Here is a 19,799-nt window from a genome sequence, read left to right on the forward strand (position 1 = left end):
GTGGGAGCAGCCAGGTGGAGGGTAGAATAGAGTTGGAGCAGCCAGGTGGAGGGTAGAATAGAGTTGGAGCAGCCAGGTGGAGGGTAGAATAGAGTTGGAGCAGCCAGGTGGAGGGTAGAACAGAGTGGGAGCAGCCAGGTGGAAGGGAGGATAGGGTGGATGCAGCCAGGTTGAGGGGAGGACAGGGTGGATGCAGCCAGGTGGAGGGTAAAATAGAGTTGGAGCAGCCAGGTGGAGGGTAGAATAGAGTTGGAGCAGCCAGGTGGAGGGTAGAATAGAGTTGGAGCAGCCAGGTGGAGGGTAGAACAGAGTGGGAGCAGCCAGGTGGAGGGTAGAATAGAGTTGGAGCAGCCAGGTGGAGGGTAGAACAGAGTTGGAGCAGCCAGGTGGAGGGTAGAATAGAGTTGGAGCAGCCAGGTGGAGGGTAGAACAGAGTGGGAGCAGCCAGGTGGAAGGAAGGATAGGGTGGATGCAGCCAGGTTGAGGGGAGGACAGGGTGGGAGCAGCCAGGTGGAGGGTAGAATAGAGCTGGAGCAGCCAGGTGGAAGGAAGGACAGGGTGGATGCAGCTAGGTGGAGGGTAGAATAGAGTTGAAGCAGCCAGGTGGAGGGTAGAATAGAGTGGGAGCAGCCAGGTGGAAGGTAGAATAGAGTTGGAGCAGCCAGGTGGAGGATAGAATAGAGTTGGAGCAGCCAGGTGAAGTGGAGGACAGAGTGGGAGCAGCCAGGTGGAGGGTAGAATAGAGTTGGAGCAGCCAGGTGGAGGGTAGAATAGAGTTGGAGCAGCCAGGTGGAGGGTAGAACAGAGTGGGAGCAGCCAGGTGGAGGGTAGAACAGAGTTGGAGCAGCCAGGTGGAGGGTAGAACAGAGTTGGAGCAGCCAGGTGGAGGGTAGAATAGAGTTGGAGCAGCCAGGTGGAGGGTAGAACAGAGTGGGAGCAGCCAGGTGGAAGGAAGGATAGGGTGGATGCAGCCAGGTTGAGGGGAGGACAGGGTGGGAGCAGCCAGGTGGAGGGTAGAATAGAGCTGGAGCAGCCAGGTGGAAGGAAGGACAGGGTGGATGCAGCTAGGTGGAAGGTAGAATAGAGTTGGAGCAGCCAGGTGGAGGATAGAATAGAGTTGGAGCAGCCAGGTGAAGTGGAGGACAGAGTGGGAGCAGCCAGGTGGAGGGTAGAATAGAGTTGGAGCAGCCAGGTGGAGGATAGAATAGAGTTGTAGCAGCCAGGTGGAGGGTTGAACAGAGTGGGAGCAGCCAGGTGGAAGGTAGAATAGAGTTGGAGCAGCCAGGTGGAGGGTAGAATAGAGTTGGAGCAGCCAGGTGGAGGGTAGAATAGAGTTGGAGCAGCCAGGTGGAGGGTTGAACAGAGTGGGAGCAGCCAGGTGGAAGGTAGAATAGAGTTGGAGCAGCCAGGTGGAGGGTAGAATAGAGTTGGAGCAGCCAGGTGGAGGGTTGAACAGAGTGGGAGCAGCCAGGTGGAAGGTAGAATAGAGTTGGAGCAGCCAGGTGGAAGGTAGAATAGAGTTGGAGCAGCCAGGTGGAGGGTAGAACAGAATGGGAACAGCCAGGTGGAGTGGAGGACAGGGTGGATGCAGTCAGGTGAAAGAAAGGACAGGGTGGATGCAGTCAGGTGAAAGAAAGGACAGGGTGGATGCAGTCAGGTGGAAGGGTAGAATAGAGTGGGAGCAGCCAGGTGGAAGGTAGAACAGAGTGGGAGCAGCCAGGTGGAGTGGAGGACAGGGTGGATGCACTCAGGTGAAGGGGAGGACAGAGTGGGAGCAGCCAGGTGGAGTGGAGGGACAGGGTGGATGCACTCAGGTGGAAGGTAGAACAGAGTGGGAGCAGCCAGATAGATGGGAGGTAAGTTCTTACCTTGGAGGGTAATAAAAGAATCACTGGCTCCCTCCACTCGATAGCCTCATGTCATTTCTTCTCCTCTCTTCCTATTCCCCTTCCCACTCGGCATGTTGGGGGCTGAACTCCTCTCAGGGAATCATCATGGGGCCTGCTGGTATCCAGGACTACTATTCCCATAATGCTCTAGTTTCCCAGCTATTGGCTCTGAATGTAGCCAATAGGAGCAGGCATTGCCAGGTGAATACTCTGCTCAAGGAGAGGGAGGGGTGGAATTCCCCCGCTGCTGCGGCTCTGCCTGTGTCCCTTCTCAGAAACTGTCAGTTTCGTCGCCACTGCCCTGTCACTAGTTTCAGTCCACGGGCCGGGTAAATCACACTGGCGGGCCGGATACGGCCCGCGGGCCGTAGTTTGAGGACCCCTGCTTTAAATAATTAAATAAAAGACAACAGACCACTGTTGGATGTTAAAGGCCGCGGTTGTTTAATATTGGTTTCAAAATATTGTGATAAATATTATCAACAAAATATAAATAAATAAGCATTAAAATAAAGCATTAAAGCTAACCTAGCCACTACGCTCAGGCTGCCAACACAATTACCCAGCTAGCACACTTGTACCAAACTTCACAAAAAGAACATATAATCAAATAAATATGAGCATAGCTAGTCCCCCTTTGCTGTTAAACACTTTTTTTTTTTTATTAAAAAGCAAAGGTGACACTACCACATAAGAAAACAACCGAGACAAGATATATTCTGAAAATGGGGGGGGAAGAACACCACAGCTCCAATGTCTTCTGAGGCGAATGAGCCTGGGCTGAACGTAACCCGCTTTAAATAGCCCAAATGGGCTATAAACACACTGGTTCTGACTGGTTTGAACTGACCCTTCCCGGGCTTTCTGTCCAGAAGCCCAGGAAGGGTCACCCAAAGTACAAAGAGCCCGCCAAAATACCCCAGGAAAGGTCACCTGGGGGACAAATGAGCCAGTTTAAACTGACCTTTCCCGGGCTTTCTATTCAGGCCCAGGAAAGGTCACCCAAAGGTCCAAATGTTCTAATTTCCTCACAGGGAGCTAAGAAAAAAAAAACCAGGGGAGACCTAACACTGTCCCCCGTCGCTCTCCCATGAGAAAAAGGGGGGCTATAATTGCCCCTTTTCCTGTCATTCCCATCATGCCTAGTCATGTCTGTGAATGTCAGAGTTTTACAATGACTCATGGGACGCATAGTTTCAAAACAGCTGAAAGGCCGTAGTTTGGAGATCCCTGCTCTAGTCCTATAATCCTATAACCAGTGAAATTCGCTGCAGCCATTTTACATTTTTCAGTAGCACAGTAAAACTGTTGTAGTGTTCACCCGAAGCCTCTGATAGGTTGACTACAAAGGAGGTAATTTGGAATATAAGGACAGAGCTTTGTCACCCTATGACGGAAGGACCATTGTGGCTGGATCCCTAGGTTTTCTAATACAAGCTGCGATGATTTTTGAAATTGCATTAACATTTTAAAGCTTATATGAAATTTTGGTGACTGAGTACTGTATTTATTCGAGTATAACGCGCAAAATTTTATACCCCCCAAAAAAATCAAAGTTTGGGTGCGCGTTATACACGAGGACTGGGGTGGGGTGGCAGTGGCGTTCCACTTTAAACCTAGCCTTTTGTATCACCTTGCACTCCCCCCCCCCCCCCCCCCCGCCGCTGCCACCGAAGCCACCAACGCCGCTACAACGTTAATCACCACGGCGCGGGGAACATTACAGACATCTTTCGTTTGAATAGCTGGTTTCCCCGCCGCGCGTAGACACTCCCCCTTGGACGTATCTGTCCAATTGCGAGCAAGGGGGCGTGTCTATGCGTGGCAGGGAAAACAGCTGTTGGTGGCAGCATATACCGGGGACATGGCTGGTTATACAGGGGACATACAGGGGACATGGCTGGACATACAGGGGACATGGCTGGACATACAGGGGACATGGCTGGACATACAGGGGACATGGCTGGATATACAGGGGACATGGCTGGATATACAGGGGTCAATACATTGTCAATAAATGATTTTTGGCAATTACAATGATTTTATACCGATTTTTTTAATCGAAAATTAGGGGTGCGCGTTATACACGTGTGCGCGTTATACTCGAATAAATACGGTATATATGCTGTATACTTTATTGCCTTATTCATATGGAGATATTGTCTGTGTTCCCTGTACTGGGCTACCGTTTACTGGGAACAGGGATGCACGTTACACAACCGCTGTGTCCCAATGTTATGTGCGGGCATGGTTCCCCGGGCTCGCCCTGTGTGTGTTTTGAGAATTCGCACCCGCATGTCATATTGGGATACAGCAGCTGTGCCCATGCAGCCGCGTGTCTCAATGTATAACAACGAGATGCCAGTGCAAATGAAAGGGGATGCCTGGGAAGCCGCACTCCAAAAATATTACTTTTTATTGTTAAAACAGGATCACCGGATACATGCCACAGCAAACAGGATACAAGCGGATGCGTTTCACACTATAACTTGGTGCTTAATCAGCTATGATTAAGCACGAAGTTTTATAGTGTGAAACACGTTCGCTTGTATCCTGTTTGCTGTGGCATGTATCCTGTGATCCTGTTTTAACAATAAAAAGCAATATTTTTGGAGTGCGGCTGTCCAGACACCCCCTTTCATTTGCATTGCTATATGCATTGCCAGCACCTGTGGCTTCAGATACAGTGAAGAGGTTCATCATTTGTATTTTCTACCTTGAGAGGTGACTCCATTTCTCCAACGAGATGCCAGTACAGGGATGCACGCAACACCTGTGCATCCCCATGCTGGTAAGATGGCCCTGCACAGGGCACACAGCTAATCGCCCCATGTGAACAAGGCGGCCTCATTTTCTGAAGCTCCATTCCTCTTGTTACATGATCCTTGCTGGCAAAGGTCTGAAGTGGAATTGTCTTGCCATTCATAACTTTTGCCTAATATTATCCTTATTTTATCTTGAACATTTTTATTTTCCAGGTATACAAGGACTTTATGACTTGCTGAGCGGTCAAGCCATGTTATGCTGGGGTCACTCTGATTTTGGACAACTTGGAGTAAATCATGGATCCATAAGTTTTATACTAGAGCCCATCCCCTCCACCTTTTCTCTGTCCAGGTGTGTCAGACAGGTGGCCTGTGGGGAAAACCATTCTATCTTCCTGCTAGATGATGGTCGAGTCTATAGCTGTGGTGGAAACAGTGTTGGCCAACTCGGACAGGACCATCATGATAGGGAGCCAGGTATTGTCTATTATTTATTTAATTAGAAAAATCTGTATTTTAATCATGTATCTTTGCACTTTTAATTTTGTTAGAATTTTATTATGAGATTTGTTGGCTAGAAAGAACTCCATTAAATATAAACCCTCAAGGTTTTCAAGGGACATGGTTGAGACCCATCAACCTATCCATGTATCAATTGTTTAGATTTTTCCACCTACCAATGGCCACCAAAAACGAGTCACAAGAAGCTCACAGGTTATAAGCACTGCCTCCACTACATCTCTACTCAGTGGTAGAGCGTGCATCATAAACTGGTTTATTGGGTTTCCCTTCCTCTGCTCCCTGTTACCCTCTTTAAAAAGGGTGTTGTAGTTGGGGCATGCTTTGGTGGAGGTTACTGACCAACTGGTCCTTTTTTATGCTTATCTAGGTTGTGTGACTCAGTGGCATGTCTAGGACCTTCAGGGCCCATGTGCAAGAAACCATAATGGGCCCACCCATGGGGGTGGAACACCAAGAACTGGTTGCAAGTGCGACCTTTACAACCCTTGTAGTTCCGCCACTGTGTTGAGCCCCATTGGGTGCTTTGGTAAAATATCAGAGGTGTAAAAAAAAAACTCTGATGTTCTACCTTTAAGACAGCGAAAGGAGATTGAGGACCCAGGCCTCAATCTTCTTCTCTGCAGCCTAGGTAGCACAGAATGAATGGACAGGTGTGGCTCTGTACAGAGCTATCCGTTCGTTCACAAACAGAAGCATAGTAAACTGTTTACAGAACCCCTACAGCAGCCGGCTGGAGAGGGGGCCAGGGGATCACACAAGGGCCCGATCACAGCAGGAGGTGGATTGGTGGGGTGGCTTGTAGAGGAACCAATCCTTCTATTTTCCTCCTGCAACCGCTGAAAGGCTGCAAGGGGAAAATGGAGGGGCTTGGCTCTTCTACATGCTGCCCCTCGTATCCAGAAGTACAGTGCCATGGGGTTCCAGGGTCCTGGAGCATGTGGCCAGGTCACAATTGCAACCCCTGGCCAGCTCCGGCTGTTGGACTCTTATCCCTTGTGGGTGGGTAGATCTTAGGTCTGTGTGGAGTAACGGAGAATGCATTTGTGGTAAGAATAATAACACACTGTGCACCAATGGCTCTAGCCATGTATAGAAACTGATTTTATTAAACTAGGCACCCTAACATTCTCTGCCTACACCATCCATCTACAGTGACTGTCAGCCAAACTGACAGCAGAGAATTGAGAACATAAATAAGGGAGTTGGTGCTATGATGCATGTTCAGAGAGGTTAACCCAATGTAGTACATCTTTCTAAAGCACAAGTTCTTTTAGTTTAAAGGGGTTGTAAAGACAAAAATATTTTCCTCTTAAATTAAAGTCTGACAGTAGCTGATAAGGGAAAAAGTAATGTTTTGCATTATAACTAGTTTGATACCTGTTGAAATGGAGCTGTTTTATTCACAACCAGCACTCCTGAATCATTATTCTCACTGACTTCCTGGTTTGCGGTGCGCATTCATTCCTGCTACATCACGGCCTAATGGGAACTACAGTTCCCATTAGGCTTAGCCTCCATGCCTGTGAGGGATAAGAGAACATCTTCACGCAGGGCTGTAGTCATAGGGAGGGGGTGAGCACATTCTGCTTTCCACCATGCAAAACGGCTCAGATGCTGGTGGAAAGCAAGAAGAGGAGAGACAGGAAATGGCATTTTCAAACCTGGATTACTGTATTTTGGAGGTCAAAGGGAAAAACGAGGTAAGTGATATTTAAATGCTCTAGCTTACAGCAATCAATTGATCTAATAAAAAACGAACCTTTAGTGTTCCTTTAAGCCTGTGTAGTTACTGAACACTTCTATTAAAAAAAAAAAAAAAAAAAAAACAGGGTTAGGAACATAATAGTTAAATTGCTTGGTTCTGCTTCCTGATACACAGCCAAAATGTTCTAGTCTTGTTTACTTGTAGCAATTACAGTCGCCAACTATTATATTAAGCTCTCAATGTTGATGCCCAGCCTTATATCAGCTTATGGAGCGTTTTAAAACACCTAAAGACTTGTAGAAGCTAAAGTGTATGTCTGAGTAAAAAAAAAACATATTTTGTACATCTGTGCAATACATACACATTTCCCTGTGTTTTATTCCTTTAAAACATAACTGAAAGTACAGAACTTTCTTTTTTGGCATGATAACACTGGGGTTGATTTACTAAAGGCAAACAGACTGTGCAGTTGAACTAATTTCCCTCAGAGCTTAGTAAATGTGGTGAAGCTCTGCTGATTTCCATTATCCAATTACGTGCAAGCATTTTCCTGCACCTGATTGGGTGTTCTGAGCCTTCACAACATTCTCTATGCTCTTGGGAAAATTAGTGCAACTGCACTTGCAAAATGCACAGTCTGTTTGCCTTTAGTAAATCAACCCCAGTGTATTTTTGGCTCTGAATTCCAAAGCATTTGTTGTCCGCTCCCTGCCTTAAAGTGGCTCTTTGCCCTGTTTTTGAAAAAATAAATAAAAGGACACTCGCCTGTCGAGGGGTCCAACGCCATGGTCACCCAAACAACTTCTTCCCAGGTCTTCGGGTCCCCAATGCCGTCATGTTTACTGTGAGCAGCCCACTGCACTGTGCTTTGTGAATGGTCCCACAGCCTTCTGGGCCTTGTCACCTATCCCAGAAGGTTGCAGGGGAAGTTGGGGCGAGGAGAACTTCCGGCGGCAATCCAACTGAAAGTGGGAGCGGGCACATGTCAAAACCAAGTATGCCCCTGTCCCAAAAAAGTGCAAAAAATAGAAGCGGAGGGAGGTGAGGGCATAAAGCAGAACTTCTATTTAGGGTGCAGTTCTGCTTTATTTTTTTACAGTAAAAAGAACATAGCCTCCTTCCTTCCTTCCTTCCTTCCTTCCTTCCTTCTTCCTTTTTCCTTCTTCTTATCCTTCATGAGGCGTTAAAATCACTGTCAAGTTTCTATTGCTTTCTGGGTCCCTATTAGGGAGATTCACACACTAATTTATCTGATGACTAATGTCCCGGAAATGAAAAATCAACATGAATTTTCTCCTATGTATTTCTTACACTGAACTTCTGCTATGATAACTAACATCCAGTCAAAACCCAGAAAAGTCACCACATGACTTCAGCATGCCCAATCATGCTGAAGTGTGGAGCAGCCAATCCTGGGAGAGCTGGAGATTAAAGGAGGTGGGGATCTGAAGTACGCATAATATGTCTCTCTCTTGTGCATGAGATATGTAAATCGCGTGTCACTCACAGCAAGGTGGAAGAACTGACTACTATTTCTCTGTGTGTCAGTTTTTATCTTACTCAAAAAAGAGAAGAGGACTGCTCATAGCTGGATTAACTCTTCGTGGCAAGAGTGGGCACAGATAACACGAAATCCTATACTGTACAAGGTGCAAGCCTTAATTTAAAAATAAATAAATCCTGGTTTACATCCACTTTAATGTTGGCCAGTTTCTGTTGAGCCGTCTGCTATTCGGCCCATGTGTACAAGGCTTTACTACCGATTTAGACTGTCCTAGATATCAACATGGCATTTAATGAGATGTTTTATCTTTTTAAATCTGAGCATTCAGACAAATGGTTTATTTTATGTTATTGTGTCTAATTGTGTTTTTTGTCAGGTCATGTGAATGCACTAGCAAGCGAACGTATAGTCCATGTGGCATGTGGCCGATCACATAATGTGGCACTAAATAACCAAGGCCAGATCTTCTCATGGGGTGCTGGTAGTGATGGACAGCTGGGGCACTCCACCACTGAACAGTGTATTCCAGTGCCGAGGTAAGGATATGTGCAGTGTACCTTTCCAGACAGTTGTTTTTGTTAAGATGATCGCTTTGTGCTAAAACTCTCATTTGACATTGCCCTGAGTTTGTAAAGGTTGATTTAAATTTTGGGGATTTATGAATATTTAATGTGTCAATCGTCCATTAGTTCACTAAGGACTTGCAGTACTGGACAGATTAAAAAAAAAAAAAAAAAATACAAAAATTCATGCAGTTTATAAATTAGCTGCGACCTAATTTCTTCTACTACAATTTTCTCTCTCTTGCTTGCTCTTTATCTTGCACTATTTTGCTCAACTGTATATTTTCAGTTGTTGCCATACAACAGAGTTTGTGGTTTAGCTCTGCCACTTGCCCACAGTCTATGCTCCACTTCAGCAAAACTCTTATTAGAGAGCTGATGCATGCTCCCGCAGACTATGCCTTTACTCTGATAGTCCTCTATCATAATCCCAATACATGCTGTGTTTTTTTTTATTTGTGCTGACCATGCACCGTGCTTACTATGTGCAGGTCACAAAACCCAAAAGTTGATGCTTAGAAGTATCCAAGGTGTGGCAAGCTGTTAAGAGTATTACTGCTGAGTATGATGGAAGCATTATATAAAATGCTTTTACCTCTCCCGAAATCAATCTTCCTCTGCCTCTAAGATTAAATAATGCAGTGCTTGACAGAACTTTGAGCAATCATCTTTTTTTTTTTTTTTTAACAGAAGGAGAGCAATCATCTTAAAATCATCCTTCAAGCTCAAATTTGTCTCACTCTCTACCAAACAATAATTTAGCAATATTTACACTGGGAAAGTTAAGCACTAAATCAATATCTTCCAAATCTAGATCAGATGATGATTTAGATTTTTTGCAATTTTATAGCTTTTTAAAATATATTTTTTTTATATTCAGGTTAATATGAAATATTTCATATTGATGTATGTTAATTGTACAGAAGAAGACATAGGGCTTGTATTCATAGACCATGGGTTATATTCAGGCTACCCCTTAGTTGGACACTGGTAAAAACACTGCTAGGGCAGCCCCTAGTGCAGGAATATGCAATTAGCGGACCTCAAGCTGTTGCAGAACTACAAATCCCATGAGGCACAGCAATACTCTGACAGCCACAAGCAGGACACCCAGAGACAGAGGCATGATGGGACTTGTAGTTTTGCAACAGCTGGAGGTCCGCTAATTGCATATCCCTGCCCTAGTGCATACTCGTGTAACCCCACCCACTCCACAAGACTCCATTTTTTTTCTAATGTTTTTTTTTAATACATTCTTCTCTTTTGGATCATTTTTTTTCCCCCCTCCTGACCCTTCTATCAAGATCTGACAGCTTATTGCTATGAACATGGGATATCTAGCAGTTTCTGGATTGAGGGGGGACCACACCTGGACCGTACTGTGTGGGGGCAGCCTGAAATATTTGCTCCAAACACTGTATTCTGTGTTAGGTATTCATTTTAGCAAGGAGTGTAGTTGGCTGCAGGGTGCTATACAGGTTAAGGATTGTGGTCCATCTCTATGATTCCCAGACCCCTTCAGGGTTTGTCTACCTTTTTTTTTTTTTTTTTTTTTTTTTATAGGCAAATCCTAGACCCAGGCCCAGAAACATGGATAAGGTAACACAGGGTTCTCTGTATTCTAGCACCAGTTACTGGATATTAATAGACAATCCACAGCGCTTGACACAAAGTGTAGATATGTAGGATTGGGAAGTTACTTTACTGTGTTACTCTGTATTGGACTTGTTTTGGGCAAAGAGTAACCTTTTATCTATTTTTAAATTTGGTGATTTTTTTCAAAGGATCTGGACGACTAACATATTTGGTTAATGGCCTACAGCTAACCTCTAAATCCACAAAACCTTCCCAGAAGCCCTCCTTACAATGACGTCTATTGGCCTTTCTGCAAGTCTAGCTCTGAAATGTCCCAGACCTCAATCTGTAATTTGGGTACAATCTGTCATTTCAGAGGGGAACAAACAAGCAGATTAACTGGGTGCCTTGCACAAACTTCAGTCACAAGTGGGGGTTGCACCAGTTCCTTCAGAGGAAATAATCAGAAGTGTTTAATAAATCTTTTCAGTCACTAAATCAAATATAGGCTTTCTGCCACATTGATCTGAAACTCTTTAAGCAGAATCCTTTGTGTAAACAAAGTATCAATCAAATAAAACCAGTGAATAAAGGTTATAAAATGATAAAACAGCGCTATGCATAAACATATAGATAAAAGATGTTGGAAAAAAAGTCCATAGATCAGTGAGTCAGGTAAAGTTCAAGATAATAACGGAAATGTTTTTCAAGGAATGGTAGTACACCCTCCACCGATTTCCAATCTTCACCAAACGTGAGACACACTTCCCCTCTGGGGTTTAAACTCACCAGAAGATCAATACAAAATAGCCTTGACATAAATCATCCTGATCGGACCTCCAACCTCATTCCAGAAGCAGCAAAGGATTTTATAAACAACTCCAACCAGGGGTTCATAGAAAAAAACAAATGGCACCAAAATAGTGTAATATCGCTTTAATAAAGTAAAATCCCGTATGATATCACACCCCGCTTCCTATCTACATACAATGTATTTACTTGTAAATGAGCATAAGAATAAAGAGTCAACTTCACCGCTCTCCTCCACACACAGGGGGTCGCGCTTGTGCTGGATGCACGCTGCCGAGGACACCTGGTCTGATAGGGATGGTACAGCGGTGGAACGCACTCTTCACAACTTCCTGGATACGCCGTCGTAGCCACGCCCTGAGTGCGTTCCACCGCTGTACCATCCCTATCAGACCAGGTGTCCTCGGCAGCGTGCATCCAGCACAAGCGCGACCCCCTGTGTGTGGAGGAGAGCGGTGAAGTTGACTCTTTATTCTTATGCTCATTTACAAGTAAATACATTGTATGTAGATAGGAAGCGGGGTGTGATATCATACGGGATTTTACTTTATTAAAGCGATATTACACTATTTTGGTGCTATTTGTTTTTTTCTATGAACCCCTGGTTGGAGTTGTTTATAAAATCCTTTGCTGCTTCTGGAATGAGGTTGGAGGTCCGATCAGGATGATTTATGTCAAGGCTATTTTGTATTGATCTTCTGGTGAGTTTAAACCCCAGAGGGGAAGTGTGTCTCACGTTTGGTGAAGATTGGAAATCGGTGGAGGGTGTACTACCATTCCTTGAAAAACATTTCCGTTATTATCTTGAACTTTACCTGACTCACTGATGGACTTTTTTTCCAACATCTTTTATCTATATGTTTATGCATAGCGCTGTTTTATCATTTTATAACCTTTATTCACTGGTTTTATTTGATTGATACTTTGTTTATACTTTTATAGATGTTTCATCTATTCTAAATAGCTGCTGCAATATATATATATTACCTCCGGTTTTTTAACAGAGATTTTATTTCTGTTAAATTTTTATATATATATTATTTTTGACTTAATCCATATCCTGTCCATTTTAGTTTATAGCTTGTTCTTGGCGCCGGGAAGTGCACTGCGTAGGTTCCCTTTGAGCAGTTTCTTTTTGTGCACTCTTTTTTAAAGAATCCTTTGTGTACCTGAATTTTCTGCACCCCAAGCTCGTACATAATCTTTGTCAAAAGAGGGGGAAATCAGATTTGGAAATGCTGGGCTCCTGGTCCTTCCACGGGTTGATGCCAGGACCGGGCATCCTCTCGCTCGTCCAGTAGACGTCCTAGTGATTATTTGGATTCCCTTCAGGCAGACCTATGCCTTCCCTATGGTAAAGATTCCCCTTTGAGTGAGGTAGATTCTCATTTCACCAAATTGGCCCTGAAATATTGGTACATAGACCTACCTCGACTCATGCAGATGAGCTTTGGTCCCTTTCAAACTTTCCAAACTTGCTGGCACAAGGTCCCCTATTCCACCGTGCTTCTCTTTCCATAACTTTACTGACATTACTGTTGAAATCCCCAAGTACTGAAGGATAGGTGTTAACCTCTGTCTCAATCATCCTACCCCCTGCAAGATCTAGCATTGCACATGGAAGGCTTACTTTGCCTGGTGCAATTAAAGACAACTAAGTCTGGAAATACTCTGTTCATATTTTGGCCTTTCTTAAACATGGCTTTGGTCATCATCTGGCTCTGAGCACCCTTAAGGGTTTCTGCCTTATTCATTAGTTTCTACAAACCTCCTGCTTCACAGTCTTTATTTAAGACTGCTCAGGGAGTTGATTGTATCAATCCACCCCCTCTTTTACCTTGGAACTCAACCCTGTAATCTCTGTACCTTTTTAGAGACATTCATTTGAGCCTCTTGGTGATATCCCTTTGAGAGACTTCACATGCAAGTATTCCTCCCTGGTGGCCATTCTGAGCTGGCAACTCTTTTTCTATTGCACAGGGACAAGACTTTTTTTTTTTTTACCCAATGAGACCTCTCCACCTCAATGAGGATATTGTCCTTCCTTCCCTCCGTTCTACTCTAAGTCATACCATATAAATGTACCTACACTGCTTGGATGTTGCAAGGGCCATCAGGGTCTATCTGGTGTCTCTTGGGATTTTTGGTGTCGAGCAATTGTATCAGAGACTTGCAAGGCCACCACCAGGTCCTCTGTTCACACATTCTTCAGGTTTTATCAGGTGGATGTGCAGGCCTCAGCTAATGCAAACTTCAGATGCAAGGTGCAAGGTGCTTCAAACTGTTATCTGAGTGTTTTGGGTTACTTCACCCTTGTATTTTGTGGGTCCATTGGCATTTCTGTTTGTGCTGTTGCCCACCCCTCAGCTCACCGCTTTAGAATTATCCATGGTCTATGAATACAAGTCCTGTGTCCTGTACTGTACACCTAAAGTAGAAGTTCACGCTAAAACTAAAATCTCGGCATCTACAGACATTGATGACCTAACACTAACCTATCTAGCCCTGTGAAGAAGAAATCGGTATACATACCTTTTCTGAAGGCGAGCCAACCATGGCTTTGCTGTGTAGGCGGGTGCAGAGGACACATCTGACAAAGAAAACCCCATAGTAACTCTATGGGTGATGTCACTTCCCATTCATTTCACAGCCATTGTCAGCTGTGTCCTCCTGCAGAGAATATCGGGTTGGAACGGCTTCAGCAAAGGTATGTATACAAATTTTTTCTTTTACATGGCTAGATAAGTTAGTGTTGGAATGCGAGTGTCTGTAGAGGTAGGGATTTTAGTTTTGGATTGTGGTGGACTTCCCCTTTAAGATATAAATTTTGACTTACCTGTAAATGTCTTATCATGGAGCACAGTACAGGAAACGGGTCCCTTACCTTTTTGTGGCTTGCATAAAAACTGGATTCTCACAGAATGGATGGGGTTATTTAAGTGTGCAGTAGGGGCAGTCCTAGAAAGGTTTTTACTGTGCCCAATTACATAAAGATAGCTTGCATATAATCCATGTACTTTGCTCCAAGATAAGGAAATTACTAATTCTATTTTTGCATTATTTTTTAGCAAGTGGGTGAAACTATAGCTAACCCATAGGGCTTTGTCTTGTATAAATATTAATGTGTAAAACAAATACATTAGGTGTGTGTGTAGGTGTGCTATCATTTATGTGATGTAATCTCTCAAAGCATTGGGTAACCAATTTCCAATGACTTGGCAGTGACATTATTATTCTGTCAGGCGGAGAAGAGCACTTGGGTTGAGCCACATGAGTGTAGATGCCTACACTATAGCAAAATCTGGAATTCCCCTTTCAGAAAAAAATATGTTGTGTTATGTTTTGTTAAACTATGTTGCCTCTTGTTAAAACCTCGATGAGGTTTTACTTCGTACAATTCCATTTTCCTCCTTGTTATATGTGCATATTATTTGCAACATTCCTATGTCATTGTACAATAAGATAAATTGGTAAAGCCAGTGAATAAGATAAATACGCTAAATAACTGGGGAGGAATACAAATAAAGGTTTGAAATGATACCAAACCTTTAACAGAATCTCCCTGGAATATTTATTCTGGTATAAACCTATTTAATCTCACTTGATCTACTTATTGCTTAAGCTGTATTTACGGTGTATCTGAGACCTTGCCCTTTGAAAGGCCATTTGCAAAGTTTAAAAAGAGGCATTAGAGTATGACATTTGGCAAATAGTTACATAAGAAAAGGGAGTCGAAGCACACAAGTGTTTACATACAGTATAGGAATCTGGCAATGTACTGACAGCGAAAATGAAAGTAAAGGCGAAGGGGGAATCCCATTTCAGGAAATAAAGTCCCATCACTTAAAATTCAAAATTGTTTCCACAGTGCCAGCCTTTGTCTGTTGTGTAATGATAGTTTATTTCTGGAATAGGTGTAAAAACAATTATAGTCCTGTTCATAGAAGACCGTATTACAGTAAACCATACCACACCCCAACATTATGCGAACAACCAGATGTAAGCATTATTCATCACAATCTGTCTATAATGCAAGAATACAGATGATCACGTATATGCAAATATATATGAGTAATTACAAAACTATTTATTTGTTTTAAATTATTACCCTTGCATAGGAGACTTTAAATGTAATCTATAGCCAAAAGGGTTTTATTTTTAAGATAAAGTATGGTAAAGCTGGTCATACATGAATTGAAAGTTATCTGGTTTAGCAGGGACCAGTTAAATTTCAATTCATTTATGGCCACTGTGATTGAACAGAAGTCGATCTACCGATTATGACTTTTGTTTAACCGCCCTGTTGGATTTTAGCCACCTGATCAGCGCTGCAGGCTATAGCCTGCAATGCTGATCTGTGTATTCTGATGAAGGGGAAGTCTCCTTGCTGTCAAAATACAATGACAAAGCAGGAAGGATCCCCACATCCACCTTGAGTGGATGGGGGAATCGAGACTTTTTTTGCGTTCATACAACCCACCGGTTGAATAAAAAAATCTGGCTAATGTATGGGCAAATCACATTCACATCCACCTTCTATGTGTGGAAGGAAAAATCCCCCACATAGGGACATTGTATTCGGACAGTGGCTTTAGCTGCTGTCAGAATACACTGATCAATAGCTGCAGCCGCTGATTAAGAAAACAATTCCAGCATGTGCCTTCTACAGAAGTTGTTCAAATAATCGTACATAAAAAAAAATATATATATAAGAGAAATCCCCCTGAGGAAGACATGACTAGGGGAGGGGCAAGGACGGTGAAGGCACCTGGACCCTTACGAGGAATTACGACCCTAAGGCCCCATGCACACAAGACGCAGATGCAAACTCATCTAAACACGCGTTTTCAAACGCAAAAAACAGCGTTTAAAACGCCTATTTTTGCCGCGAATATCGCAGCGTTTTACGGCGTTTGCGTTTATAAGCATTTAGTTAAGAAACATCATAAGACCCTCCCTAAGCTAAAAAAACAGTATTATTTAACCATTTCAGCCATTTTGTGAGACCAGAGTGAGTAGCAGCTGAGAGAGCAGCAGTGTACTTGTATTCAGCGTGTCACTTGCCACATCACCTGCCACAAGCTGCGGATTGTCCACTTGCCACGTCACCTGCCACAAGTTGTGAATTGTCCACTTGCCACGTCACCTGCCACGTCACCTGCCATGTCACCTGGTCAAATCACCTGCCACAAGTTGCAGATTGTCCTCTTGCTATGTCACCTGGCCATGTTACCTGGCCATGTCACCTGCCACGTCACCTGTTCACATCACCTGGCCACAAGTTGTGGATTGTCCACTGGCCACGTCACCTGCCACAAATTGTGGATTGTCCACTTGCCACGTCACCAGGCCATGTCACATGGCCACGTTACCTGGCCACATCACCTGCCACAAGTTGTGGATTGTCCACTGGCCACGTCACCTGCCACATCACCTGGCCATGTCACCTGCCACAAGTTGTGGATTGTCCACTGGCCACGTCACCTGGCTATGTCACCTGCCACAAGTTGTGGATTGTCCACAATGCAATGCAAGCAATTAAATTTTTTTTATGTTTTTTTAATGGTTTTTCATCATTTGCCATCATTTTTGAGATTTCTAATGTAAAAAAATAGGTCACCTTTAAAAACGCCTATAAACATTTTGTTTATAGGCGTTTTTAAAGGTGACCTATTTTTGTAATATGTAAAAAGGGGGGAACTAATGCGCAAAACCAATCTACCCAGGGCAACTAAGTAAAATACAATAAAATATAAATAAATCTATAAAGGCAGCAGCCACTACTAAAACAGTGATCACGCACCAACAAGCATATGTAAAACAGGGAGTGTAATGGCGCTTGCCAAAGGGAAACTATAATAAGATAAAATATATTACACACACAACAACGTATAAAAACGTATGAGTATTGATCAGTAGTGTTCAATCAATCTGTGTTCCACTCCTAATTTCCTTGAAGACCCTTCATAACATCCATAATTCAGGTGTAAAGGGTAGGAGTAGTGGATATAATAGATAGAATAGATTTACAATGATACTATGGAGATCATTGATTGAAGTGAATGTACCAATATAATGTAAACAAAGGCTTCCAGTGTTACCACCAAAATAAAGTGCTCAAGTGTTAACGTGAATACAAAATCCCAAATAGGAAGTGGTTTGTATATCAATAGTTATAGCAAATAAGCCAGTGTGCACAAAGATAAAAAGTGCAAAGTGAATAAATAATGGTATAAATAGATTCCATGAAAAATATATAAATAAAATTATATATATAAAAGAAAAATATCAAAAATATATATATAACAAATCCAGTTGATATAATGTTCAAGTTGACTTCCAAAATTTCATACAAAAAATGTTCAAACGTTGTGTTCCAAACGTGCAAATAAATGAAAAATTAAATAAAGTGAAAAAGAATAGAGATATTCAAAGTGCATAAATTTCAAAGATTTCCCAGCGGTGAAAAAGTTGTTCAAACCAATGCTCCAATCCACCACACGATCCTCCAGGGTGACTGTGCAGATAGGATAGATAATGCTAGCCTCTCACCTCAATTGCGATCATACAAGCCTGTTGGATAGGGGATGAAACCCAGCAGTACACACTCTGCATATAGGAAGGTTCAGATGACTCTGGTCCTCCACCTCCAAATTCCTCCAGACACTCTCATAGATGGACTCCAATGGGTCTAGTAGTGCATCGAACGATGATGAACAGCAGGTGGTGGTTACTCTTTCCTCCTTCGTGTATCCTCTCTCCTGTCTCCTTCGTTTGACAGTGCACATGTCAAACGAAGGAGACAGGAGAGAGGATACACGAAGGAGGAAAGAGTAACCACCACCTGCTGTTCATCATCGTTCGATGCACTACTAGACCCATTGGAGTCCATCTATGAGAGTGTCTGGAGGAATTTGGAGGTGGAGGACCAGAGTCATCTGAACCTTCCTATATGCAGAGTGTGTACTGCTGGGTTTCATCCCCTATCCAACAGGCTTGTATGATCGCAATTGAGGTGAGAGGCTAGCATTATCTATCCTATCTGCACAGTCACCCTGGAGGATCGTGTGGTGGATTGGAGCATTGGTTTGAACAACTTTTTCACCGCTGGGAAATCTTTGAAATTTGTGCACTTTGAATATCTCTATTCTTTTTCACTTTATTTAATTTTTCATTTATTTGCACGTTTGGAACACAACGTTTGAACATTTTTTGTATGAAATTTTGGAAGTCAACTTGAACATTATATCAACTGGATTTGTTATATATATATTTTTGATATTTTTCTTTTATATATATAATTTTATTTATATATTTTTCATGGAATCTATTTATACCATTATTTATTCACTTTGCACTTTTTATCTTTGTGCACACTGGCTTATTTGCTATAACTATTGATATACAAACCACTTCCTATTTGGGATTTTGTATTCACGTTAACACTTGAGCACTTTATTTTGGTGGTAACACTGGAAGCCTTTGTTTACATTATATTGGTACATTCACTTCAATCAATGATCTCCATAGTATCATTGTAAATCTATTCTATCTATTATATCCACTACTCCTACCCTTTACACCTGAATTATGGATGTTATGAAGGGTCTTCAAGGAAATTAGGAGTGGAACACAGATTGATTGAACACTACTGATCAATACTCATACGTTTTTATACGTTGTTGTGTGTGTAATATATTTTATCTTATTATAGTTTCCCTTTGGCAAGCGCCATTACACTCCCTGTTTTACTATTTTTGTAATAGCGGCTGAAACGCGAAAACTCTTGCGGCTGAACCCATTTGTTTTGCTTCTTAAAAAACGAGCATAAACGCAACTGCCGAAAAACGCAGAAAAACGTGACACTGTGCATGGACACATAGGATAACATTGAATGTGTTCAGGGGCAGTTGAAAAAGCTGTCCAAATGCCTCTGAACACGCGTTTACCAGCGTCTCGTGTGCATGGGGCCTGAATTGCCACGTCGTTTTCCTTGGAGCACTTATAGAGTAGCCGGATCAAGGAGTTTTTCATGGAAAGCAATTTTGTTGAAGGGTTCACGTCACATGGAAAATATATGAACTGCACAACAGAGGACTTTATTTATGCACTATGAACTACATGTTATTTTGTTTAACACTGATAGTAATTTTGTTATAAGAGTAGACACCTAATTTGTTAGTATTTAATTACATATGTTTGTATAGGTAGACACAGCGTGGCACATATATTGATTTGATGGGTTTTTTGCACTTGTATATGGCTATGTGATTAGTGTCAGCAGATAGCTTCTAATTTTATTTTAACTTTAAAAAAAAATTTGAACACACACGGTAGGTCACAAGGCTATTTTTCGAATTGTTCAAATAATCTGTTTTGGTTGAGCATGGTCTATCGCACACTTATCGAAATTCGGCCAGCTCAACGGGGACTGGCTGAATTGCAATCAGAGTGCTTAACAGAAAT

At 42.8% G+C, this 19,799-nt stretch overlaps 1 protein-coding gene across 1 annotated transcript in view; it reads left to right on the plus strand.

Annotated features, from left to right (window-relative positions):
* The window catches only part of HERC3 (HECT and RLD domain containing E3 ubiquitin protein ligase 3), a 102,301-nt gene that overhangs the window by 29,080 nt on the left and 53,422 nt on the right, over positions 1-19,799 (plus strand). Inside the window, 2 exon segments of the mRNA XM_040327473.1 lie at positions 4,868-5,131; positions 8,762-8,921. Of these exon segments, the coding sequence (XP_040183407.1) occupies positions 4,906-5,131; positions 8,762-8,921 (386 nt within the window). The 5' untranslated portion in view covers positions 4,868-4,905.

Source organism: Rana temporaria, chromosome 1, assembly GCF_905171775.1.
Source record: "Rana temporaria chromosome 1, aRanTem1.1, whole genome shotgun sequence".
Taxonomy (NCBI): domain Eukaryota; kingdom Metazoa; phylum Chordata; class Amphibia; order Anura; family Ranidae; genus Rana; species Rana temporaria.